Source organism: Lagenorhynchus albirostris, chromosome 11 (genome assembly GCF_949774975.1).
Source record: "Lagenorhynchus albirostris chromosome 11, mLagAlb1.1, whole genome shotgun sequence".
Taxonomy (NCBI): Eukaryota; Metazoa; Chordata; class Mammalia; order Artiodactyla; family Delphinidae; genus Lagenorhynchus; species Lagenorhynchus albirostris.
In genome coordinates, this window is record NC_083105.1 from 58,176,355 (window position 1) to 58,202,043 (window position 25,689).

General features: G+C 56.9%; 2 protein-coding genes across 5 annotated transcripts; one reads left to right on the forward strand and one right to left on the reverse strand.

Moving 5' to 3' along the window:
• Positions 1–1,817: 1,817 nt before the first annotated feature.
• STAT6 (signal transducer and activator of transcription 6) lies at positions 1,818–23,895 on the forward strand. Of its 4 annotated transcripts, XM_060165819.1 has the most exons (26): positions 1,818–2,111; positions 4,716–4,852; positions 5,260–5,398; positions 5,672–5,755; positions 6,176–6,314; positions 6,441–6,493; positions 6,666–6,814; positions 7,401–7,532; positions 7,654–7,842; positions 8,174–8,261; positions 8,386–8,508; positions 9,106–9,198; positions 9,896–10,102; positions 11,291–11,385; positions 11,482–11,618; positions 11,958–12,104; positions 12,322–12,385; positions 12,492–12,602; positions 12,796–12,888; positions 13,697–13,762; positions 13,867–13,995; positions 14,074–17,966; positions 18,164–19,479; positions 20,196–20,275; positions 20,563–20,787; positions 23,570–23,895. In XM_060165819.1, exons 2-22 carry the CDS (start codon positions 4,737–4,739, stop codon positions 14,261–14,263), a joined length of 2,544 nt encoding a protein of 847 aa, XP_060021802.1. In that variant the 5' UTR covers positions 1,818–2,111; positions 4,716–4,736; the 3' UTR covers positions 14,264–17,966; positions 18,164–19,479; positions 20,196–20,275; positions 20,563–20,787; positions 23,570–23,895. The 4 variants fall into 4 exon arrangements, with proteins under 4 accessions (XP_060021802.1, XP_060021801.1, XP_060021800.1 ...); XM_060165818.1 differs by having other exon boundaries at positions 14,074–19,961; XM_060165817.1 differs by having other exon boundaries at positions 14,074–19,479.
• Positions 15,352–21,343, reverse strand: NAB2 (NGFI-A binding protein 2). Its single transcript, XM_060165821.1, has 7 exons — positions 20,995–21,343; positions 18,661–19,534; positions 18,190–18,323; positions 17,802–17,853; positions 17,577–17,709; positions 17,174–17,365; positions 15,352–16,205 (listed from the first exon to the last, which is right to left on the reverse strand). Exons 1-7 carry the CDS (start codon positions 21,075–21,077, stop codon positions 16,096–16,098), a joined length of 1,578 nt encoding a protein of 525 aa, XP_060021804.1. The 5' UTR covers positions 21,078–21,343; the 3' UTR covers positions 15,352–16,095.
• Positions 23,896–25,689: the final 1,794 nt, after the last annotated feature.

Sequence of the window (25,689 nt, forward strand, 5' to 3'; positions counted from 1 at the left end):
ACCCCCCCAAAAGAGCCAAAGTTCACTCCTCTCCTCCTCTTGCCAAAGTTCTGAAGGACTTGGCCCTCCGGAGACCCTTAGATGGCAAAGCCTGAATTCAGCCGATGTCTGTGGATGTCTGCAGGCAGAGTGGGCGCCCGGGAGCACACACGAAGCGCACGTGTCGTGAGTGCCTTTGTGCGCATGCTGTGATCCTAGCCGTTTAAACCCATGGACAGGTTGCCTGCCTGCCATCTCCACCCCGGCTCTCCCTCCTTTTCAACTGGCTGCCTTCCAGACACAATAAATACATAAACATACCTCCAATAGCCTCTGCCTTTGTGGCAGTAATATTACCCTCAAATCCGGGGACCCTATGTAGGATGGAGGCCCTTCTGTCTTCCTCCTGTCTGGCTAATTCTGGGACGTAAAAATAGTGCCTAACGTTTACTATGTGCCAGGTATTGTTCTAAGCCTTCACATGTATTATTGCATTTCACTCTCACAACTTTATAAGTTAAGACCATTATTTGCTCCATTTTACAGATGACAAAACTGAAGCACAAATAGTAAACTGCCCAGAGTTGTGCAGTTAGCAACGTTGGCAGGATCTGAACCCATGCAGCCTGTCCGCAGAGGCCAAGTTCTTAACTGCTACCCTCTGCGGCCTGGCTGGGTGCGCCCCTGCACACACTTGCCCATCCACGTGGAGGGGAGGGGGAGGAGCTGGGCTCTGGGAATCAGTTCAGACACCAGGGGGCAGCATAGGCCTGGCTTTGGCCCCTGAGCCCAGCCCTGTTTGGGAAGAAAGGAGGGAAACAGAAGCCTCCTCCCACCTTCCACCCCCCCCCCCCCCCGGAGACCACCCTTTCCCCATACCCCTCTCTCAGGTTTTTGGGCTTGAAGGGCTCTCTGGGTCCCTAGGCCAGCTCCAGCTCCTCCTCCAGCAAAAGCTGCAGAAACCATCCACTAGATAACTAGATGGTGACTCAGAAGCTGAGCAAGCCTTGTGTATGTGAGTGTGTGTCTCCTTGCGACTGCATGTGGCTCTGAGTGCTGACACGTCTGTGAGCCTGCCTGCACGTGTGTGTAAGCATGTGTGTGGGGGGGTGCCCTTCTGGTTGGGGAAGTTGAGTATGTGTGTGTTTATTTCTGGGTGTGTCTCAGTGTTTACCCCAGAAACAGATAGGAACTTCACCAAAGCTGCACCGCAGATTCACATGCAAACTTGTCCCTTGGGAATCTACAGGCGGCAACTCCAACTCGTGCCGGCTCCCACCTAGGTTTGAGGAGTAGTACCCTGTGAGGAGGGCGCAGAAACGATTTTCAGTCCGAGGGACCCCTGGAGTCCTACAGAATTGTGAGCGTCAGCCTCCCCTCCCCCACTCCCTCCCATCAGCGGTCACGAGACCTCTAAGGCGTTCCCCACCCAGAAGGAGGACCTAGGAGTTCCAGCTCCCTGGCCGCTTTCAGGGTCCTCCACTGGAGGGAGCGCAGAGCCCAGAGAGATTTCTTTTTCCAGAGGCCACAGGGGAGCCCAGTCCCTTGCGAGCCCAAACCCCCGGCCCCTGCGAAAGTTTGAGTATGGGAGCGGCAGTTTGGGGCGGCACGTCTCTGGCTTGATATTGGGCGACTTTCTGGAGGAAACTTGATTGCTTTTGAGGGGGGACAGAGTAAGTGGGGATCAGCATCCCCTCCAGCCTGGCCCCAGGGCCCCCAAGCCCCAGTCCTGGCTCCCCACCACGCCATGCTCCCCTACCCGGTATCGGAGGCACACACGCTCACCCCACTTTCTTCCTCTTCCTCCTCCAGCCCACTTTCCCTTGACTGTGTCGTCAGAGCTCCAGGGAGGGACCTGGGTAGTCGGAGAAGCCGGAAACAGCAGGCTGGGGCAGCCACTGCTTACACTGAAGAGGAAGGACGGGAGAGGATTGCGTGTGTGTGTGTGTGTGTGTGTGTGTGTGTGTGTGTGTGTGTATGTGTGTATGTGTGTATTTTTTTTCTTTTTGGTGCTGGAGGTGGAGGGGGGGTGCTAACAGGGCCAGCCCTGAACCCGCTGGACAGAACTACAGACCCATGGGGCCTGGCAGTGCCCGCTGAGAGAGGGAGAAGACAGCAGAGGGGTTGGCAAGGTGAGGGGATGCCTCCAAGGAGGGGAGGGTGGGGGGCCTCTGACTATGAATATGTGGGGCGGTGGGTTGCGGGGAGTGCCTCTCAGGATCCTCCCTCGGCAGAGTGGATGGTCCCCAAGAAATTGTTTCAGCTGGGGTTGGTGGTTGGTGGTACTGAGTTTTGGCAGTTTCGAAGTGTCAGAAGAATCTGGGGTGAGTACAGGCCCAGCACTTCCCCTCCCCCCCTCCCCACCGTGGGTCACTTTTTCCATACACCCCGTCCCCCGCACCTCCAGGGACATGTAAAGGCAGGGAAAGGAGGGCAAGGAGGTGCTCCTCTGCCCTCTGGGTTGGGGGGAGGTGGACGCCCCTCCCTAGAAGGCTGATACTAGAGGGCTTTAGGTCCTAGACAAACCCGTATCCGGGCCCCCCAAAAAGGTTCCTGTTCAAGGGTGCGGCTAAGGGGTGAGCGAGCCCCAGACGCAGACCTCATGGTGTCCCAAAGGAGAGGGAATTTCCCCCCTCAAAACTGCTCCACTTTTGGCGCGGCCAAGTCACGCAGTTAACCCTACTCTTGCTGAACTGGCTCCGCCTCCCGGCCCCCCGCCCCGCCCCCGCCGCCGCAGACACACACTGGGCAACTCAGAGAAGCTCGTTTGACTCTTGATCCTGTGGTCCCACGGTCAAAGGGTTCGGGAATGTAAGGGTTGAGGCGAGGTTTAGGCCACGAAGAGGGCTGATGAAGATCCTGGACGTTGGGTTTCCCTTCCCGGTTGGGAAAGGAACACTGGCCCCGCCCCCTCAGGCCGCGGCTCCTCCCTCCCTGCCTGTGTTGGGGGCCTACAGCAGAAGGTGCCCCTGGCCTGGCCGGCCGATTGACCCAGCCTGGTTACTGGGTGTGGCTGGGGGAAAGTCTGGCCCCCTGCTGCCTGAGGATGGAGTGGGGAAGATCTGAAGCCAGGACCAGGCCAGGAAGCTGGTCACTCAACAGGGGCATGTAGAAGAAAGGGGGGCTGCCTATGGCTTAGGGATCGCCTCAGTCCCCAATAGGGTAGGGAGAGAGGTCAAAGGTCTGAGCACCGTGAGACACAGGAGAGGAAGAGGGAAGAGGGAGGTGGAGTCCTCCCCTGAGTTTGAAACACAAACCAAAAGGGGCCCCACCCCAAGGTGGGTGTAGAGAAAGGTCTATTAGAGGACCCTGAGCAGGACTGGGGGAGGATTCTGCCTTTGGGAGAAAAGAGCTCAAGGGGATAGGGACTGGGGGGAGTGGCAGGAGCTTCCAGAAAAGGGGTCCCTCTGTTCTCCGTCCCTCTGGGAGTCCTGGGAGAGAGGAGGGGCTAAAAGTGCAGCAGGAAAACTTGGGGTTACCAGGTTGGGGGTGACCCAGGGAGTTTCCATCCCCATCCTTTCTGTCATCTCTGGGAAGAGGGATATTTTGAGAAACTGGAAACTGAGAGACCCCTGGGAAACCACTGGTTTACCCACCCCACCCTGTGGCCCACCCAGAAATGGGGAGGCAGCCCTCTCCCCTACCCTCCCATCTCCTTTCCTCTTGCCTCCTTTTCTTCTGTTGGTTGTAGCCCTAGCCTCCTTGCCCCTCTTCTAGGCTTTTCATTGAAGGCTTATTAACCCCACTTTTTTCTCTGATCTCTCACCATCTTCCTGAGTTCTCTCTACTTTTCCTTTCGCTCAATCTCCTCTTTTTCAATTCTCCTCCCATGCCCCCCCCCTTAGGATTATGGGATTTGGAGCTGGAAGGCATCCTAACAGCACAACGTGGTGGTTAATCCCCTCTCGGGTTCAAATCGCTTGCTGAGTGGCCTCGGCAAGTTGGAGAACCTCCTTGAACTCGGTTTCTCTACCCGTGAAAGGAGATAATTCGGTATTTTAAAAATTGTTGCAAGATTTTAATGAGGTAATGAGCTCAGTATAATGCCTCATACATAGTAACTGCTTAATAAATGGTAGCTATCATTACTCTGCCATGCTCTTCATCATCTAGCCAGGTAGTTTTCAGATTCTCTCACGGAACCCTGGAATTTTGAGGGTTTTCTCCAGGGACACCTTTGGGGTCAGGAGGTGGGGAGAAGGAAGTAAGAAGCAGTAGAATTCCAGGCCTACCACACTTGCTTTCAACAGAGAAACTCCAATTTTATATAATTGGGATTCCACAGATTAAAACTAAAATTGTCCACTGCTTTAAAAACTTTGGAAAGTTCTGCACTTTATGCAAGCCTCATATTTTATAGATGAGAAGATTGAGGTCCACAGAGGGGAGGTTTCTTGCCTACAGAACCAGAGCCAGGCCTAGAGCTACAACCCACATCCTCTGTCTTCTCTCAGAGAGCTTTCCCTACTGCCCCATTGCCCCTGGCTCCCACCCCGCCCTCTGACTGCAGCTCAGCTCTTCCCACCCCATCACCCCTGTGTCTACCGTTGAAGGAATTACCTTGTCTGAGGCATTGGCCAGGAATGTCCCTGGTTTGAGGTGGTCTGGCTGTGAGTGGTGCTGGGGACGGTCTCTGGGAGGGCTGTTTACGGGAGGTCCCTGGCTGCCCCCAAACAAAAGCCAGCTTTCTTGGGCACCTCTCAGGGTGCCCAAGTAGCCTTGTTCCTTTTCTCCAGGCACCCTCCAAACCCCAGATCATGTCTCTGTGGGGTCTGGTCTCCAAAATGCCCGCAGAAAAACTGCAGCGGCTCTATGTTGACTTCCCTCAACACCTTCGGCATCTCCTGGGTGACTGGCTGGAGAACCAGCCCTGGTGAGTCCTGGCTGCCCCACGTTGGTCCCCCAGGTCCTCCCCAACCCACCTTCCCTTTCATTAGATCTTCTTCATCCCATTTCAAGACTTGGGACTCGTTATTCCATGTGCGGTGGTGCAGATTTAGCTGGGAGTCTGTGCCTCACCAGACTATGCATGTTGATACGTGGAGTCCCCCACCCCCTTAGGAGGCTGAGCCAAAGAGGAGGGAGGTCAGAGCTGGGGTAAGGGCACCACCCACAACAGCTGGGAAACTGGGGAACAAGGGGTGGGGCTGAGGGCTACAGAGGGCTTGGATGGAGGATAAGAGGAGGAAGGAGCCGCTGAGCTGATTGCTGTGGGGTAAAGGGACAGTAGAGCAGAGGAAGCCCTGACCCGAGGCTGCCTCATCCTTGATCTTCCTGCAGGGAATTCCTTGTCGGCTCAGACGCCTTCTGCTGCAACATGGCCAGCGCCCTACTTTCTGCCACTGTCCAGCGTCTTCAGGCCTCAGCTGGAGAGCAGGGGGAGGGGAGCACCATCCTGCAACACATCAGCACCCTGGAGGTGGGGCAGGAGGGGAGGGGACAAGGCTGGGTGGGGCCTGGAATGGAGCTGGGGTGAGCATTGGATGCTGGAAGCAAATTGGTGTTCCTGTGGCTAGCTGTTAGCTAGCATGCAAATTAGATTTTAAAAGCATGCAAATGCATGAAAACTTCTGGAGCCTACAGTTGTGCTGCCTTTCAGTGCATGCGTGAATGGGGGTGCTGGGGATTGGAAGGGGAGAAGGACATGGGTAAGAGCCAGGCTAACCCTGTCTACCACCTTTCATTTCTATAGAGCATATATCAGAGGGACCCCCTGAAGCTGGTGGCCACTTTCAGACACATACTTCAAGGGGAAAAAAAAGCCATTATGGAACAGGTACTGTGGTACCCCACCTCCCACCCCAACCCAACTCCCTGGGACTTTAGCCTGAGCCATGAGAAACTAGAAGGAACTTGAACTTCAGGAAAAGTTCAGTGTTCTAGGCCCAGGATGACCAAAGGAGTCAAAGTGAGCCCCAAGTTAAGCTCAGAGAAGCTTGCAATGAGGGACTGAGGGTAGTGAGGCCTAGGAAGGAGAGAGCAAGTGATAAGGAGCTGATTCTGCCAGGAGAGAGGTCTTATCTTCAGGAAATTCCAGAAGGTCAGGAAGGACTGTCAAAGGAGAGAAGGGAGTCAGACAAGAGAAGTGGTCTGTTTTCTGCAGAGCATGGCGGTTGCACCCCTTTAGGGAGTGGAGGCCGAAGGGAAAGGGCTGGGCAGAATGTCTCACCTCCTGGCATCTCTCCTTCCTGTGCAGTTCCGCCACCTGCCAATGCCCTTCCACTGGAAGCAAGAGGAACTCAAGTTTAACACAGTCCTGCGGAGGCTGCAGCACCGAGTGGGGGAAACCTGCCTTCTCCGCAAAGCCCTGCAGCCTGGGGCTGAGGGAGGCCAAGGTGGGAGCCTGGGCCTAGAGCCCTAAGAGGGTCCTGAGGAGTGTGTGGGAGTGATCCCCTCTTGGATCTCAACCTTGACCGAACCTCAAATCTATCTGCACCCCTGATCTCTGCCCCTACCCTCAGTGTCTTTGCACAGCCTGATAGAAACTCCTGCCAATGGGACCGGGCCAAGTGAGGTGAGTAATGGACTGGGACATGGAGATTGAGCTCCAAGGGCAGACTCTGAGGGTCTCAAATCTGTGGAGGGATGGAGATTAGACCTCAGAGAGGTGAGAAAGAGAGCCCTACCCTCCAGAGCTGGGTGAGGAGGAAGCGTGTGGCCCTGGCTCAGGCCCTTTCTTCCCACAGGCCCTCGCCACGTTCCTGCAGGAGACTGTCGGGGAGCTGGAGGCTGCCCAGGCCCTGGTGCTGAAGAGGATCCAGATTTGGAAACGGCAGCAGCAGCTGGCAGGGAATGGCGCACCCTTTGAGGAGAGCCTGGCCCCACTACAGGAGAGGTTGGGGCACGGCTGACAGGGAAGGGTGGGGTTTGGGGGTGGACACCTGCTGTCCCTGCTGGAGCACCCACAGGTGTGAGAGAGAAAACCAGGCCAAAGTGTCTTGGGGTGAGTCAAGACTCAGAGAAGCCCGTTCCAGCAGAGCCATGCACACTGTTGTTCAGGTTGTGTCCTGTACACGTGCACCCGGCGGACGGGGCACAAGCAGGAGTTCTTCCAACCCACAATTCTCTCTTCAAGCCCCGTGCCCAGAGGAATGGGAAGTCTATTTGGTCTATTGGGCGGGGCACCTTTGAAAATGCACAAAAGCATCGTATGTGCTGGCAGCTGACCTGGGTACCAGAGCCCTGGGGAAGAGGTAGCTGGGTTTCCACAGAGCTTCCAGGCACTGAGAAGGAACCTTCCTCCCCAGAGCCAAGGCATGTCCCACAACTCGGTTAGCCCAGGTGCCTTGCAGCCACGCCCACTGCTCATCCCACCCCTCCACACACACTCTCCTGCTATCTTCCTGGGTTTAGGGGTGGGGGGTCGGGCGGGGAGCAGGCAGCCTAAACCCTGTGCCCCCTAACCACTGTCCTGGCCCCAGGTGTGAGAGCCTGGTGGACATTTACTCCCAGCTGCAGCAGGAGGTGGGGGCGGCTGGTGGGGAGCTTGAGCCCAAGACCCGGGCAGCGCTGATTAGCCGGCTGGATGAAGTCCTGCGAACCCTCATCACCAGGTATGAGACCCCAGCCTGGCCTAGAGCAGACCCCAAGGAAGGAAGAGGGTCAGAGCTGTGGGGAGGGCACCAGGAGGGACCCAGCTGCTAACTTCCCTTGTGTCCTCCTCACTCCTCCCAGCTCTTTCCTGGTGGAAAAGCAGCCCCCCCAGGTTCTGAAGACTCAGACCAAGTTCCAGGCCGGGGTTCGATTCCTGCTGGGCCTGCGGTTCCTGGCGGCCCCAGCCAAGCCTCTGATGGTCAGGGCCGACATGGTAACCGAGAAGCAGGCGAGGGAGCTGAGCATGCCCCAGGGGCCCGGGGCTGGAGTGTAAGCTGGGGCTGGAGAGGGGCTGGAGGGTGGTGGAGGCCAGAGGAGCCTGGGGGACTGGCACCACGAAGAACAGGGTGATGACAGGGAGGGCGGGCCATGGGATGTGGGGACCCTGTATGATAGTCAAGGCAGAGGAAGGGGAGGGACCCATCAGTGCTGGAATGGGGTGGGAGCATCATGATTTGGCTAAGATGGGGACTTCTCCCTTAAGAACTCAAGCGGGGAGATGGAGGTTAGGGGCCAGTAGTCCAGGCCATTAGCCGGTGGACTCAAGCCCCTGCCACTCCTGGCCCAGTTGGGATGAGCCACTCTCTGACTTGCCTGGCAGAGAAAGCACTGGGGAAATCATTAACAACACCGTGCCCCTGGAGAACAGCATTCCCGGGAATTGCTGCGCTGCCCTGTTCAAGAACCTGGTGAGGCCTTCGGGGTGCAGTGGGCGGGGGTCCTCAGGCCAGGACATTCTCCTTGGAGAGGGTGTTGGGAGCCCAGGAGAAGCAGTCGCTGCCCTCACCCTCCTCTCCCTCGCCCCACCCGCAGCTTCTGAAGAAAATCAAGCGGTGCGAACGGAAGGGCACAGAGTCTGTCACCGAGGAGAAGTGTGCCGTGCTCTTTTCCACCAGCTTCACGCTCAGCCCCAACAAACTCCCTATCCAGCTCCAGGTGAACTGAGGCCCCAGCCCTGCCCGAGGCGGGGCTCCAGGTGCCCCTCCCGGCCACACACTGGGGCCCTGCATCCTCCCTCTTCATGACTGCCCCATACCCTGTGTGTTTGGGATTTGTGCATGCTGGGGCCCCGGGTGAGCGGGGAGGAGCCAGAACCGGAGTGCACACCCCAGGGAATGACAGCGTAGGAGCAACTGGCACTTACGCACGTTTCATAGACCAGGGCACTGTTTTAAGTCACACACGTGCACACACACGCGTGGTTTTCACAATAATATTCTGAGGTATGTATTATTACTAGCCTCATTTTATAGATGAGGACATTGAGACACAGAGACATTGAGTAATTAGACCAGGTCACACAGCTACTGAATGTTGGAGCTGGCATTGGAAACCTGGGGACTCTATAGCACTGACCTGTAACCACTTCTCTGCAGTAAGGCCCTAATTGAGCTTCAGAAAGCACTCGATAACATACCATGAGTTTTTAACCATGTTGTATGAGTCCAGTAGCTCCCCTGCACCCTCAGAGCCAGCCCTCTGTGGAAGCCCCTTGCCCCAGTAAGAAGAACCCCCTTTCCTCACCCGCTTCAGGCCCTGTCTCTGCCCCTGGTGGTCATCGTCCACGGCAACCAAGACAACAATGCCAAAGCCACCATTCTGTGGGACAACGCCTTCTCTGAGATGGTGATGAAAGACCTGGAGTTGGCGGGGGCAGGGGTGGCTCTTACCTGGGAGGTGGGGTGCAGGCTGGCAAGCATGTTCAAAAGAGAGTGACCTTAACTCCTTCTCATAGACCTGTTTTTGTACTCCTGACCTCTTTTCGTGCCAATTTTTTTCATACTTCATTTTTTTATTTTATTAATTTATTTACTCATTTATTTTTTGGCTGCCTTGGGTCTTCGCTGCTGCGTGCAGGCTTTTCTCTAGTTGTGGCAAGCGGGGGCTACTCTCATTGCAGTGCGTGGACTTCTCATTGCGGTGCCTTCTCTTTGTTGCAGAATATGGGCTGTAGGCGCGTGGGCTTCAGTAGTTGTGGCTTGGAGGCTCTAGAGCGCAGGCTCAGTAGTTGTGGTGCACGGGCTTAGCTGCTCCGCAGCATGTGGGATCTTCCCGGAGCAGGGCTTGAACCCGTGTCCCCTGCATTGGCAGGCGGATTCTTAACCACTACACCACCAGGGAAGTCCCCTTTTCATGCCAATCTTAACAGCTATCCTGCAGTAGCACCTTAGACTCCTTTGGAAAAGCACCATCTTTGTTGAGCAAGTTCAGGGGGACAAGGCTGGGGAGCGGCAGGCTTGGGGAAGTGGGAAAGATGAAGGCCCTCCGGAGGAGGGATGGGGATGTCAGCCTGAGGCTCCCTTTCCTTCTCTCCTCCCCCCAGGACCGCGTGCCCTTTGTGGTGGCTGAGCGGGTGCCCTGGGAGAAGATGTGTGAAACTCTTAACCTCAAGTTCATGGCTGAGGTGGGGACCAACCGGGGGTTACTCCCAGAGCACTTCCTCTTCCTGGCCCAGAAGATCTTCACCGACAACAGCCTCAGCATGGAGGCCTTCCAGCACCGTTCTGTGTCCTGGTCACAGTTCAATAAGGTCATTCCCCTGCGCTTCGGACTTCCCACCCCCAAGCTCTTCATCCCTGGGGCACTCAGGGCTGCCCCAACGTCTGCCCAGGGATCAACCGCTGGGATCTTCACAATGCCCCACCACGTTCATCAGGAAGGCCTCTGTCATGGCCCAGGCAGGAAAACCCCTCAGGTCTCTGGCATCCCCCCGTTTTGGTCTGGGGGCCCTCCGTCCTCCCTCTTTGCCAGTGATCTGCATGACTCACCCAGATTGTGTGTAAACACAGCTTTGGTTCAAAATGACTTTGACCCATTGGGAAAATAGGTTTTATTGCAAAAACAGGGACGAAATCCCACAGGGACATATGCAATAATACCAGCTACCATGTGTTGACAGCTTACTGTATCCAGGCACTGTGCTTCAGCAGTTTAGATATGTTATCATCCCAACCTCCCTTTGAGGTAGGTACTATTACCCCCATTTTACAGAGGATGAACCTGCCCAGAGGGGTTAAGTGGTTTGTCCAAGGCCTCCCAGCAAGTGAGTGGCATGTCTGGGATGGAACACCGTATTTCTGACTCTTGTCCTTAGCGACTACATTTTACTGCCTCCAAAATAAGGTGGCTCAGGACTGGATCTGTTACAAGAAACAGGGGAAAAAGGAGGTCTGGGTGTCTCGGTTGAGGACCAGCTGGGTAAATGCAGTCACGCACTGATCTCTTTTTTAAAAAAGGAAGAAAGAAAAGCCCACACGACCAGAGGATGTGTTAGCAAAGGGAGCAGGACACTCACACCCTGCAAGCTGCCTTCTCTGGACACCACTTCCTCCAGGCCTCATTCAGGAGGGTGTGGAGCACAGTGGTTAAGAGGGGGCCCAGCCCAGACTTCCTGGGCTGAATCCCAGCTCTGCTTCTCACCAGCTGTGTGAGAAGCAAGTTATTTGACCTTTCTAGGCTTCCATTTCTTCATCTGTAAGATGGGATACTCACAGGACCTACCTCCCTAGGCTTGTAAGGATCAGATACATTAATTTATGAAAAGAGCACGGAACAGTGCCCGGCATGTGGTGAGCCTGAGTGTTGGCTACTGTCATGGATGGGGTCTCAGGTCCAATGTGGTTCCCTCAGTCCTGTGACTCTGTCATGTAGGTACTCACAGCCCAATGCCTGCCCTAACTAGGCTCCTGTGCCCCCACCAACTCCCCTCTCCCCACAGGAGATCCTGCTGGGTCGTGGCTTCACCTTTTGGCAGTGGTTTGATGGCGTCCTGGACCTCACCAAACGCTGTCTCCGGAGCTACTGGTCAGATCGGTGAGTCCCCGCCCCAGGTGGCCTGAGCAGCTGTACCTCCAGCTCCCACTCCACACCCTGCGACCCCATCCACATCCTCTCCCTCATCCTGGCCAGGTTGATCATTGGCTTCATCAGCAAACAATACGTCACTAGCCTTCTTCTCAACGAGCCTGATGGAACATTCCTCCTTCGGTTCAGTGACTCAGAGATTGGGGGCATCACCATTGCCCATGTCATCCGGGGCCAGGATGGTGAGGTCACCCCAGCCAGTCCTCTGCCTCTGTGCCTGTGCCCTCTGGGGTTTCTTCTGGGGAGGAAATATCCTGGCCTTCCTTGAGGCCAACCCTGGTCTTCAAGAAGTTCTTCCTTCGGTCCAACTTCTCTTCCTCCTTCTGTGGTCTAAACGTCTACCTTCTCACTGTGAGCTCTGTGGGAATGGAGACTGGTGGGTCTCCCTCCCTCAGGACCCTCACCCTAGCTCCTCTCTTCCTCACCTTGGTAGATTGAGAATGAGTCCAATAGTGGGAGGAGGTTGGGGTAGGGGAATAAAGTCTGGACAGAGGGGACTCAAGGTCTCATTCCTATTGTAGGCTCCCCACAGATAGAGAACATCCAGCCATTCTCTGCCAAAGACCTGTCCATTCGCTCACTTGGTGACCGAATCCGGGACCTCGCTCAGCTCAAAAACCTCTACCCCAAGAAACCCAAGGACGAGGCTTTCCGGAGCCACTACAAGCGTGAGCTGGGGCTGGCAGTTCTGACTCCTTCCTGTTGTCCACCTTCTCCCTGCTCCCAGCTGCCCCCTCCCTGCCTGCTGTGTGTCATCCCCGACTTCTCTCTCCATTTTCATCTCCCGGCTTCTGCTACCTGCCCATCAGCCATGCTCACCTTTTCCACCTCCCTTCCTCCCTAAATCAGAAGCACTCCATGGCTCTCCTTTCCTCCCCACAACAGCTGAGCAGATGGGTAAGGACGGCAGGGGTTATGTCCCAGCTACAATCAAGATGACTGTGGAAAGGTGAATGTGCTGGTATGGATGGAGGGTGGGGCCCAGTACTTACCTGGGGGAAGGGGTGGTGGCATCAGCCCCTGGTCAGTCACACATGCCTCCTCCCCTCCTCCAGGGACCAGCCACTTACCACCCCTGAGCCCCAAACGCCTACCATGATGCCCTCTTACGATCTTGGAATGGTCCCTGACTGCTCCATGAACATGCAGCTCGGCCCAGATATGGCGTAAGAAGCTTGAGAGACGGAACTGGGAGTGGTCTGCGCCAGCAGGCTGTTTCAGCATGGGCAACCGGGGGAGCTGGCACTGGGGGCTGAAGTAGGGAATTCCCTTTCCTTGAGAGGGATTCCCCATCTTGAGGCAGGGATTTGGGGTGTCCAGGAGAAGGGCTGGCATCAGGGCTCTGCTTTCTTTCCCCAGGCCCCAGGGGTACCCACCACGCTCTCACTCCATCCCCTCATATCCAGCCCTTCCCCGGGAAGAATCGGTCAATGTGCTGCCAGCCTTCCAGGAGTAAGTGGGGCCCCCTCTGGGGAACGGGGTGGGATACCCACCTGCAACGGGCCTGGGCACTTGCATTTGTTAGGGAAGGCTCTTCTGTGAGAACGGGGTGGCAAAAAGCCAACACCTGGGTCTCTTTTGTCCATTCCACTGAGGTGTTAGTGGTTAAGATCCATGTTCGAATTCCAGCTCCACCACTTGCTGACTTTGGGCAAGTCACTTAACTCTGATGTGTCATCTGTAAAATAGGGAATAATGATAATAACAATACCTACCTCACAGGGTTATTGTGAAGGTTAATTGAGTTAATAGTATGTGTAAAGCTAAACACAGTACCTGGCTCACAGGAAGAGCTATGTAAGTATTAGTATTATCTCTCCCGCCCCTGAAATCTACTGTCATTTATCTGCTGTCTTGATTTTTATTTATTTATCTTTTTGGGCCTGAAGTGGCATAGACACTTGTTCTCCAGGTAGCACTCAGGTGCTTACTAACTCTCAGTCGAGGCATGACATCTCCCCTCCCAGGAGTTGAGGTAGGGGTGGGGACAGGGGTACTTAGAGCCAGCAAAGTTCAAAGTCCAAAGAAACATCAGAAATTAGCTAATCTAGCCCTCCTCTCTCTCCTGCCCCCAGTCGCCAATGCATACGCATTTATACAGATGAGAAGTCCAAGCTCACAGGTGGAAATGGCTTGCCCAGTGCTTGCCGTCAGGATGAGGAGCTGGAAATACTGTTTCCTCACTCAGTGGTCTTGACTTTGCAACACCCTGCCCTCGTCCAGCTTTTCTTTCTGACTGTGTCCTCCTTCCTGATTCCAGACCTCACCTGCAGATGCCGCCCAGCCTGAGTCAGATGAGCCTGCCCTTTGACCAACCTCACCCGCAGTGAGTGACGCCCACTCCCATCCTGAGCTCATGCGCCTCATTCATCCCCAGCCTCAACCCCCCGACCCCCGCCACCACCTCACTTACTTCTCTGGGCCCGGCAGGGGCCTGCTGCCGTGCCAGCCTCAGGAGCATGCCGGGTCCAGCTCCAAGCCCTTGCTCTGCTCAGATGTGACCATGGCGGAAGACAGCTGCCTGACGCAGCCGGTGGGAGGGTTCCCTCAAGGCACCTGGTGAGTGTCAGCCGGGGGGTGGAGGCTGAGGAGTGGGTGCCATGCCTATCTCACTGCTTCCCTCCTTCCTCCCTGCAGGGTCCGTGAAGACATGCTCCCGCCCTTGCTGCCTCCCACTGAACAGGACCTCACCAAGCTTCTCCTGGAGGGGCAAGGAGAGTCAGAGGGAGGGTCCTTGGGAGCCCAACCCCTCCTGCAGCCCTCCTGCTATGGGCAGTCTGGGATCTCAATGTCCCACCTGGACATAAGGGCTAACCCCACTTGGTGATCCCAGCTGGAGGGGGAGCCCAGAGACAGCTCTCCTGCCCCCATGGACCTGCTCTGAACACCTGCCTGTGCTCCTGCCAAGCAGCAGCTGGGGAGGGTGTCCTCCTATCCCCACCTACTCCCTGGTCAGGAGGAAAAGACTTTGCCAGGAGAATGTATAGTGGGTGGAACATATCTACTCCTTCCTTCCCACCACACACCCCTGCTCTCCACTTTCCAAATACTGGAAGGGAAATTCAGGTTCCAAGTGAGACACGCCCCAAAACGCCTGCACACGCAGAACACACACACACACACCCTCTCCTTAGAAGATGTGGCTGAGCAGGAAGGGGGCTGGGCCAGAGCACAGGTGAGGGCATGGAGGGCTTCTCTGCTTGCCCTGAGCCGGGGCTCCGGACACACATGTGGAAACACACAGACACGTGCACACATCTGCTTCAGAGGCTAGGGGTGGAAGTATGGGCTTGGGTCCCAGCCCTGGGGGCACGGGAAACCGTTCAGGAGACCCTGGGAGAGAGGGGGGTCTGTACATTTGGTCGCTGATGTGGGTTTTGCCCAGATTAAAAAACAAATCCCAGTCAGCTCCAAATTCCTGCCAGTCAGATGCAGGCTTTTGGATACGTGTACGAGATTGTGCAGAACTATAAGGGCCGAGTTTGCGTATAGCTGTGTGAAAGTGTGTGGACCTGAGATGTGTTAATATATAGATGTCACACGTTAGTTTTATGGCCACATAGAACACACACCTCTCTGATTTTGCCTGTGTGACAACACGTTTGGAAGTGTGAGACACTGCTCAAAAGACACCAGCGAGTATACTAGCCTCTCTGACGTATGCTAACCCAAATGTACTAAGCTTTGAGTATGACTGTGCCCAGGTTGGGTCTATGTGGCTGTAGCTTCGATGGCTCAACACCTCCAATCCTGCCCAGAGGCAGAGGCTGAGCCTGGGGTCCAGACTCAGGTGTGTGGTCCTCATGGTGTATTGGGGGCCCTACCCGCTTCTTCTTTTCTATTTCCCCACCCACCGCCAGCTTCCCTCCACTCCCCAACCCCATGCCACCCTTTCTCCATCTTGGGGGTCATAGATCCTAAGCCATAAAATAAATTTTATTCCAAAATAACAAAATAAATAATCTACTGTACACGATCTGAAAAGAAAGACGCTCTAACTGCTCAGACAGGTGCTGCGGCCCAGATCCCAGCTGAGGGAGACCCTGAGTCCACCCAGGCCTCCCGAGGGGGCCGGTGAAGGGGACCCCACACCCCCCTAGAGAGGGCAAGAGGGAGAGAACCGCTGAGGGCTTGGGGGGAAGATGGGGATGGGTGGGCGAACTGCAGCACTTGTTAAATTAAAGAAACAAACTAGAAGCACAAAAATGGAGGAGCAGAGGGGAGGAGCAGGTCCAGTGTTCCCAGGCCCCCAGATCTGGGGGGAAACCGTTTCCATTTTTAGCTGCTGGACCCTCCCAAGCCCTTTCCCCCATGTCCAAACTGAGTCCAACTGCTCACGTCACTGAGTCTAACTAGAGAGGATGGGAGTGTGCTGTGTAAGGGAGGGGAGAATCCCAAATGCCCTGGAGGCAGAGTTCTTGCCTCCTTGCTCTGGGCAAGGGTGAGGGGGCACCATGCACCCTCCTTGTGTCCTCTCGCCAGGCCCCTGCTTGTTATTGCTTGAAGCCCCATAGTTCTATGCCCATGGGGCAGGTGGGGAGGCAGGAGAAGGGCAGCGGAAGGATCCAGGGTTGTGACTAGATGCCAGGGATGGAGAGTGGAGGGGTCTGTGTGAGCCAGAAGCCTGGTGCCCTGGGTCTGAGGACGCCAGTCCCCCCCTCACTGCCGGCTGGCCTCAGCCTCCACTTTCACGCTGCTCCTTCGACCTTCCACCAGAGCAGGATGGGGTCCTGGGGCAGGGCATCGGTCCAGCAGCCCCTCCTCGAACTCTGCAGGGAGAAGGGGTAGGTTAGGAGGCTGCAGGATGGACGCTGCAGACAGAGCGGGGCTGAGAACAGAGGCAGGGGTAGAGAAGGCTGCGAAGATGAGCTTGATTTCCTGACTCCTGCCCACCTCTGGTCTAGGGGGCGGTTCCATACCCAAGTGTGTGTGCCCCTCTCCCCTTGCTGGCTGTGTGTAGCTCTCTGTCTCTGGATGTGTCTCTCTCTTTCTGTCTCTCCCGCCTCCGTTCTGCTGGAATTTCTGGTTCTGTCAGGAGCTGTGGGGGCGGCTTGGCTCTGACCTCTCCCCCTCCCCCCTTCCCAGGCTCTGCTGCCCCCGCTTATCCCTGGCCTCCTCTCAGGGCACCCCCCCAACCCTACCATGCCCCCCAGGGTTCTTAGAAGCCAAAACAGGGGGGACACAGGAAGCCAGCCTCCCAGCTCCTCCCCCAAGAAGAGCCCCCCTGTCAGTCCCCGCCCCCAGTTCCCACCCACACACAGTTTAAAAATACCAAGCTAGGGTTGGTGGCTTTGTCTGCTGCGTCACTCTGAGCCCAGCCGATGCCCGGCCCTCTGCCGGCCTCCTTGCCTACTCCCGCTTCCCCCATCCACACACAAAGCATCCCCCTCTGGGCTCCTCCAATTCCAAGCTGGCAACCCTACCCCAACTCCTGGCCTGCTCCACCCTCCTGCGTCGGTAGAAGTTCCATCCAAACTTCCCTTCTTGGTGGCTCTCCTCTTCCTGCTCCCCTTCGTTCCCCATTCTCTGTCCCCCTGCTCCCCAAGCTCGCCATTCACAGACGTCCACTTGGGGTTAGACCCTCCCCACTGGGAACAGCCCTGCAGGGTTCCCCCCTCCTCAACCCAAGGCCTGGTTAGCTGGAGCCCCACCATGCTACTGCCCCGAGGACACCAGGACTGCTGTGCGGGGCCTGGGCGGCAGGGGTGCTTGGGGATGGCACTGCTGGCTGCCTCACCTGCGAGAGGTGGCTTTGCGGGCACACAGGGGCTGAGGCGGCCCACGCGGTCGTGGGAGACGAGGCGGGCTAGCCGCAGCCCCTCGTCCATCAGCGTCTGCTGCAGGATGTGGCGGCTCCACAGCCCATGGGCTGGCAACGCCAGAGGCAGGTCAGCAGGGGGCGGCGTCAGCCTTGGGCACGACCCCACAGCTGTGGGCAGGGGCACGGGTCAGGTAGGGGGCCGCAGTCAATGGAACCCTCACCCTCAACCACACAGCCAGCTCCACGGGCCCAGGCCCATTCGCTCCCGCCCAGCCAGGCCTCCCAGCCCTGTGCCAGGCAGTGGCCTCCTGGCGCCCTCCTCCCACACCTTCCCCCCACCCCCGCCCCCTCAGTGAGACGCACTCTGACGCACACTCACCCTGCAAGTGTCCATCCAGGCTCTCCCCGGACAGGCTGGCGCTGTCTTCCTCCAGGCTGGGGCGGTATGGGTGTGCATAGGACTCAGGGCCTGGGGGAGGCTGCTGGATTTCAGAGTGACTTTGTTCTCCAACCTGTGGATGCCCCAAATGGGGAAATGAGGACTGGCAAGAGAGGGGGCTGGGGAAGATGCCCTAACCTCCTATATGTACCCTAGCAAACCTACCTCTTGTTTCAGTTTCTTCAGTGGGGGGCCTCCCAGTTCTTCAGGGTGGAGCCTGCAAAGATGGAGAGAAACAAGGAGGGTGAGGCTGGGGAGGGACACATGGTGGACAGGACACAGAATCTGATGGGGAACATGCATTATTCCCAGGATCTGGAAAGATGAAGGGTAAGCAGCAGTCCCCAGCTCAAGCACTATTGTTGTGGGGGGCAGAAGGGACCTGAGAGGGATGGGAGGTGGGGCCAGACCTAGGCAAGTGGACTTGGCCAAAAGCAGGGACACGCAGGCAGGTGGGAAGCAGGCCTACAGGCACCTGAACTGGAGGTCAGGACGTGACCCATCTCCTTGGCGGGATTCTGATCTAGGGAGAACCTGGAGAAGGGGGTCTCACCTGGAGCCCTTCAAGGACGACAGGTAGGTGCTCTCTCGGGCCACTTGGCGGGACAGGGAGAAGAGTTCCACCCTTCGCAGTAAAAGAGTGTTGTCCCTCATGCAAAACTGGGCAGCAGCCTCGTTGATGGTCAGCTGTGGAGAGGACCGCCAGAGCAGTCAGAATCCTCACTGGCCCACCACCTTGCCCACACCTCCTCACTCCCCTTCACCACCAGAGAAATGAGGCTTATCCATCAGATGTTTGCTTGGGTTTTGACATCATGCAGGAGCTTTCTGAGGAAGGAAAACAGAGGTCAGCACCCACAGCTTCCTAGGAACGCCTGGGGCCTCCTCCCCTCCTGGGGCGTCCTGAGCGGTGTGGGGCTGGACAGCCGGGCTCTTGCCTGTGTCTCTGCTTCCCCCTTAGTTGAGGGAAGCACTGCAACCACTGAAGTTGGTAGGGGAGGGGATCAGGGCCTGGGGTCCTCACCTCATGCAGGCTCAGCTGCTTGCCCTCCCGCCGCTTGGAGTCAAAGCGGCCATAGATGATGCTGTATTTGCGTATCTCCTCTTCCTTCTGGCTGTCATTATCGTCCATCTCAAAGATGTGGCCCACGCTCCGTGCCAGCTTCTTGTTCAGCTTCAGCAGGGAAGTTACCTCCCCAGCATCCCCCCTTGGGAAGCTTCGGAAGATCCTCTCCACGCTCTCCACCACCATGCGTACCATCTCTGGCTCCAGTCGATCCGGACCACCACCAGCCCCAGCTGCTGCCAGCCCCCCAGCCCCAGTCCCCTCAGGGACTCCTCCCCCTGCAGGTGGGGAGAACGGGGGTGAGCCAGCCTCCTCTTCTCCTCCTGCCCCAACATCAGACTCTGGAGTGCTCCGGCCTGGCCAGATCCGGGGGTCCCCTGCCCCAGGTCCCCCAGACAATGGTGACAGCTTCTCTCCGAGTTCAAGGGGGCTCTTAGGGCTAAAACTGCGGGCACTGCCCGCCTTCTCCCCTGGGCTGCCATGCCCGTTGCTCATGCTCCCTTTCCGGGTCCCTGCAGTTTCAGAGATCTTGAAGAGTGGAATGCTGGAAACGGGCACGGCAGGCACTGGCTGGCTGAAGAGCCCTGGATTGGTGGCCCACTCTCTCAGTGCCTTCTGTAGGCGTCGGACATGGAGGGGCTTGGTGGCCATGCCCACGAGGGCCATGATCTCCAGGAACTCCTCCTCACCCGCCTCACACAGTTGCTGCACGTCGTCCCCTCCCTGCTGGATGAAGGTCTCATAGTAGGAAAGGAGATTGGCGCGCTGCAGGACCCGGTACAGCTGCAGCTCCCCCAGTGTCCGAGGCAGGGCCATGGCTCGGGCACTGGGCCTGAGAAGGAGGCGCACAAAGGGGGGGGCAGTCAGTGCAAGTTCCCTTGCTGGGTACCAACCCACACTCACAACTGTTTTCTCTTTCCTGCCTGTTTCTCTTCCCCTCTTTTGAATGCTCTCTCTACCCAGACCTGAACACAGACTAGGAGAATCAGGCACTGCTCAGAGGCACAGCCATGCCAGTGCTATCCCAGACTGGCCGCAAGTACCAAAAGCCAGATCAGTTTTTGCCAAAGTCAAAGGCTCCAAGCCCCCCTCCTCAGCTTTTACTTTTCTGGCCTGGGGCAAGGAGACCTTGAGCACTGAGGCCAGCCAGCACACCCCTGGGATGGCTGGACCAACCTCTCTTCCAGAACACAGTGCTCACCTTCCACCCTAAACACCTAGCAGTCTCAACATTACACAAGTTAACTTCGCACACTGAGGTGAATGCAGGACCCCCATCCTCCCTGCAGTGGACACCTAGGACCACTATGGGCCAGCTTTATTCCCTGGTGGCATCCTGCTCGTGTGGCTGAGAGGCAGGGGTGTGGCCTCTACCCCTGCCCTTTTCCACTCAGTGAGCTAGGCAGAACATCCTCTGCTCCCCTTTTCCCACCCCTGCTCAGCTTTTCCCACGGATTAGGCATTCTTTGCCCACTCGTGCGCTCTCTCCCCAGGACCTCCCCTGCCTTCCAGACTGCCCAGTGCACCTCAGTTGGCCCCTCTCCCAGCAGTGACCTTCCCACCTGCTCCATAGGTAAGCCCATCCCTTCAGCTCGGGAACGGGAGAGAGGAGGAGTGCCTCAATTGTTCTGCTTCGGGGCCCGGTCCGCCCCCACACACTCCCACAGTGCTACCGTCTGTGGGCGAACACCGCCGGGGGGCTCCCGCCTATTCTTCTCTCCCTCATTTTCCACCCTCGTCTTCAAGGGTTGTGTGGGTGCGACTCAAGACCCCTTGAGGGAGGGGCCGCACAACGAACCCCCCCCCCCCGCAAGCCACAGAAATGGAAAGAGACGCCTAAGGCATGCCCCGCTTCTGCAGAGCTCCTTTGATGCTCTGTTGGTTCAAAGGCGCCGGCTTCTCCCGGACCCCGGAGCCGCGCGCTCCGTGCCGACGACGGACTGAGCCAGCTGAGTGGCCCTCCCCCGGCACTGTTGCCAGCTAAAGCTCCAGGGCTTCCCCTAGCGCTTGGGAGCCTCCACATTCTTTGCAGGGGGCTCACATGCCAGGTCATGCGCACAAAATAAACGGGCGATGGAGAATTAGGTACTGCTCTTTCACATCCAGCTTCATCAGCTTCCTGCCTGCTCCCAGGGCCCCTAATTCGAAGACGCACCCCCTTTCCGTCAGTCTCCACCCCCCACCCCCGTCCCGCTTCCCCTCGTCCTCTGCTCGACCTCCGCCCTCCGGACCCCTTTCCCGAGTCCAGCTCCACCCATCTCCACTCCCCGGCGCTTCCCTTTGCCCACTAACTTGAGTCTGGGCTGCGGGGTCCGGCGGGCGCTGTCCCCTCCGCCCGGCGGCTGCTCGGCTGTGGGGGAGGGAGCTCTGTGCATGGACGGCTGCAGACCACCGGGGATGCCCCTCTCGGTGCCCAGAGCTCAGCGCCTGCCGCGCGCTGCTCTCTTCCGGGCGCGCGAGGCCGTGTCCGCCGCTGTCCGGGCTCCGTCCCTCCCTCCACGTCTCCTCTCTTCGAGCCTCCGCGCCTCTGTCTGTGCCTCTGCCCCCCCCCACCTCCCCGGCTGCGCTTGCCGCCTCTCCGCGCCTCCGCCCCCGCAGGACGCACGGGGAGCGAGGCCCGGCGCAGCTCTGGCTGCCTGGCGGGCGGAGGGCGTGGGCCGAGCCGGGGGCGGAGGCCGGGGGCGGGGGGCGGGGGGCGGGCGCCCGGGCCTCTCCGCGGGCCTCAGGACGCCGCGGCGGAGAGATTGAGAGAGGCGGAGACTGGGGGAAGGGGGTGTGGAGCAGGAGGCGGGGGCGGGGACTCGGAGCCTGGGCGCCGAGTTGGGGACTGAGGTGACCGACGCTGGGCTGTGGAAGGCGGGCTTGGGGATCCGGCGGGCGGGGCGAGGTCGCTCCGTGCCGCCCACGCCGGATGCACAGCCGGCCTTCTCCGCGCCCACGTACCCACGTGAGAGCCCAGCCGGCGACATTCTTACTCCCACCCCCTTCCCCTCCGAGCGGAGAGCGGAATTTCACAACCACGCACAGGTACACAAAGACCCAGAAGCGCACGGACGGGCACAGGCGTCTAAACTACGCGGACGCCTGCCTGCAGACTCTCGGGCTTCGCGGTGCTGTACTTGTGAATGTTAGGAGCGAGCCCGTAAAAGTTGTTGGAGACTCGGGGTGCATGGCTCCTTTCGCGGGTGCATGTGATTCCCATAGGGTGTGCACTTCAGGCAGGTCTGTGAGCGTGGGGCTCTGCAGGAATCTTTTACATATCCTCGCGCTGTTCCCCAGCCCCAAAAGGAGTTATTTGAAGAGGCCGTTCTCGGAAACCCAGGCGTCCTCCCATCCCTGCCCTAAGTTCCCGTCGAAGTTTGGCGAACAGGAATGGGCGGGGCTTACTAGAAGCTACCACTTAGACGCGCGGCGATTAGTCGCGTCGGGTTTTGTTAGCGCTTAGGTCAGGCTGGGGTGGGAGGGGTACCCCGCCTTCCTCTACTCGTCGCACCCTATTTGCTGAGGCCCCAGGGACCTGCTCCTGGGGAATTGTGTGGCAAGCCTGGGAGAAAGAAGATACCCTTTCTAGGGATGTCTATTAGGGCACTTTGCCCGCAAGAGTCTAGTGGAAGATGGGCAAGGGCCGGCCGCATCCAACGTGGCTCCCTACAGAGGAGTAGGAGGGAGGAGCTCCTTCGAGGAGCCTAGCCCCTCCCCGCAACCCACCCCCCTCCCTGCTTTGTTTCTCCCAGCCCCATCTGGTTCCCATTACACTCCCGCCCACGCCTGGGAGGGCAGACGGGCGGGGGCTCTGAGCGCCCGGCCCTGTGGCTCTAGGCCCCGAGGAAATGAAGGAGGTTGGGGGAGAGGCGGCGGGAAGCGAGCGGACTGGCCAGAAGCAAGGTTCCCCCTAGTCCGAAACCTCACCCCCGCCCGCCATTCCGCACTTCTGAGTGGGTGGCGTGGGCCAGGGCTGGTTATACATTCCGGCCTGGTGAGGGGACCGTTAGGCCTCCGGTGGGAACCGGAGAGGAGGGGGTGCATCACTGGGGGGAATTTCGGTAGCCAAGATTGTCTTCTCCATGCCATTAAGCCCCAAACACGGGGGTGGGGAGTGATAGAAATGAGCTGAGTCCTCGGTCCCGAAACTGGAGGGTGCGGCTACACGGGGTCCCTTCGGGCTCACTCCCCGGGGGCACTCCCGACCCCTCTTAAGTGTGTGGGCGCCCCTCCCCCCTCTCTTCTCCGGTTATTTTAGAGCCTTGGCTGCCAGCGGCTGGCCCCGGGTTTCCACGTGCCTCCGCCCTCCCCCTGCCCACGCTCCCCGTGACGCACATCCTCCGCCCACGCAGCCTCTGCTCGAGGCGCCCCCCTCCCTCCCACCCGGGCCCCCTTGGGGTGGTGCTGAGCCCCCGGATCCGGAGGGAGACGCTGGCCCGCCCGGGGAAGAGGGCGGAATAGGGCGTGAAGCAAGGGGGCGGTAACCAACTGGGCTCATGGCAATTGGGTCCCGGCCCAGGAAAGAGCACGGTGGAGGAGCCAAATCTGGGGCCTCAGCTCCACGGTACTGGGGCCGGTACTAGGCCAGAGAGGGACGAGGAGCGAAAAATCCCACGCACTGGGCCAGCCCACTCCCCTAGGGGTCAGAAGGAATCTGTTTGGGTGCGGACGTGTATCTGAGAGTGAAACTCCCGAGTGTTTGTATCTTTGTTTCTCAGGGTTGTCGTGAGGTTCAAATGAGAGGGTGTATATGAAAACTTTGTAAATTGTGAAATGTTAATAAGCAGATTTAAGACGCTATTGCCAGTTTGTGCCTCTGTACCCTGAGATTATGTATTTATACGTTTCTTTACATCTAGTTGTGTGTGTCTCTGTCTCTCTCTAGGTTTGTGAGCCCCTCTGTGTGGATTTAAAAATATGTACATTTAAAAAATCATTGACTTGTCAAGCCCCACCAGAGGCCGAGACTCCCCCGCAGCCGGAGCTGCTGAGATGTCTGTTCTTCGCTTCCCTCCCACTCCTACCACCTCCAACTCCCCTCCTACTCCCTTCCGTTGACAACAAGGAATTTCCAGCCTTTAGCAAATGGAGAGAAACAGAGACAAAGAGACCAAGACTATGAGAAACTACGGAAAAACAATAAAGATAAGAGACAGGTGGGGGAGAGGCTGACAAAAAGGGGGTGCGGCAAATTAAAAACCTTAATTTCTTCTTTTTCTCCTTGAGCCCCGTTTTCCCCAGTGTGGCTCAAGCCCACTTCCCTGCCTGACTCACCTGCTCCCTCCCCTCTCCTTCCACGTCGGTGTTCTCAGAGGCTCACAGAGCTGAGCAACGGATCCCATTTAATCAAGGATTAGTTTAATGCTACACTGATCACTTCCAGGAAGGGAAACGATCCTCAGTCCCCATTTTCCAAGAACAGAGGAAAAGATTGTGAAGAAAGTGGGTGGAAGAGGAGTGTAGAAATTGCCAACCAGAGGGATTGTCATTCTTAGGCATGAGTAGATTTTCATCCAGCAGATTGCACTGCTCACTGACCCCCCACCCCAAGTTTTCACCAGACCAAATACAGCTCATACAGCAAGATCTGGCTCAAATGTCACCTTCCTGGTCCCTCTCCTTCTTGTGCCTCCTCTAGGCAGAATTAATTCCTCCCATCCCTCAGTGGCCCCAAGGCTCTTTGTATACGTTTCAATTATAGTTGCTTGTTTCACCTTTAGCCTGGGACCTCTCCTAATCTGGTCTCTGGTGGGCCCTCTGAAATGAGTGAGTTGATGATGCTATTTCCAGGCCTGAGCAGCTTTGAAAAGGGCAATTGACACAGATTTTACTCCAGAGGGGGCTGAACCTGGGCAGAACTGTTCAAGTGGAGACAATTGTTTTCTATGTCTCCTTCCTTTAAGCTTAAAGTTTCCAGCGGGTCTCACAAGTCTGGTTCCTTGGCCTTCTAAAATGTCCACTACTCTGGCAAATTAATTCATACCCAGGTGCTAAAGGTAAAACTGAAATCCTTGCTGGTAACAGAAAAATATGAATATAAAGTAATGATCCTCTTTTTTTCTCTTTCATCAACATGTTAGAATTGTAGTCTTCAGAGGAGTACTGTACTTCAGTTTTGTCATCTTGCCAGGGACGCTTCACCTCTCAAAGACAAATAATCCTGACTTCTGCCTTTAAGGAACTCATAGACTAGTGGGGGAGGTAGACACGATTACAATGTAGTGCCATAATAGGGGTACAAACAATGATAGAAGTATAGGGGGCAAGTGATGTCTTCTGCTTGGAGTTGTGAGGGACTGGTTTAAACAGGCATCCAAAGGAGGTGATGATGCAGCCTAGGATTTGAAGTGTAAATAGATTTCCAGGAAGAAGGGACAGTCAAATCAGAGAGAGCAGAATTTAAATTTACGTGGAAGTATGAAACGATATGTTTGAGAACCTAGAAATTGTTCTAGGTTCTAGAGCCCAGGGAGGTGTACAAGGCCATTTCATTAAGAATATTAGAGACCAGTGCTTCTCAAACTATAGTAAAGGACCAATTTTTAAAACAATTTCCAGGGACTTCCCTGGTGGCACAGTGGTTAGGAATCCGCCTGCCAGTGCAGAGGACACGGGTTCGATCCCTGGTCCAGGAAGATCCCACATGCCGCGGAGCAACTAAGCTCATGCGCCACAACTACTGAGCCTGCGCTCTAGAGCCCGCGAGCCACAACTACTGAGCTGGAGTGCCACAACTACTGAAGCCCACTCACCTAGAGCCCGTGCTCTCAACAAGAGAAGCCACCCCATGAGAAGCCCAGGAACCGCAACGAAGAGTAGCCCCCGCTCGCAGCAACTAGAGAAAAGCCCACGTGCAGCGACAAAGACCCAAGGCAGCCAAAAATTTAAAAAAATTATAAATAAATAAAAATTTATTTTAAAAAACCCCAACAATTTCCAATCACGGTAGAGTCCACTACTCTATAAAATACACTAAAAGTGAATTATTAGAAAAAATGAAATAAA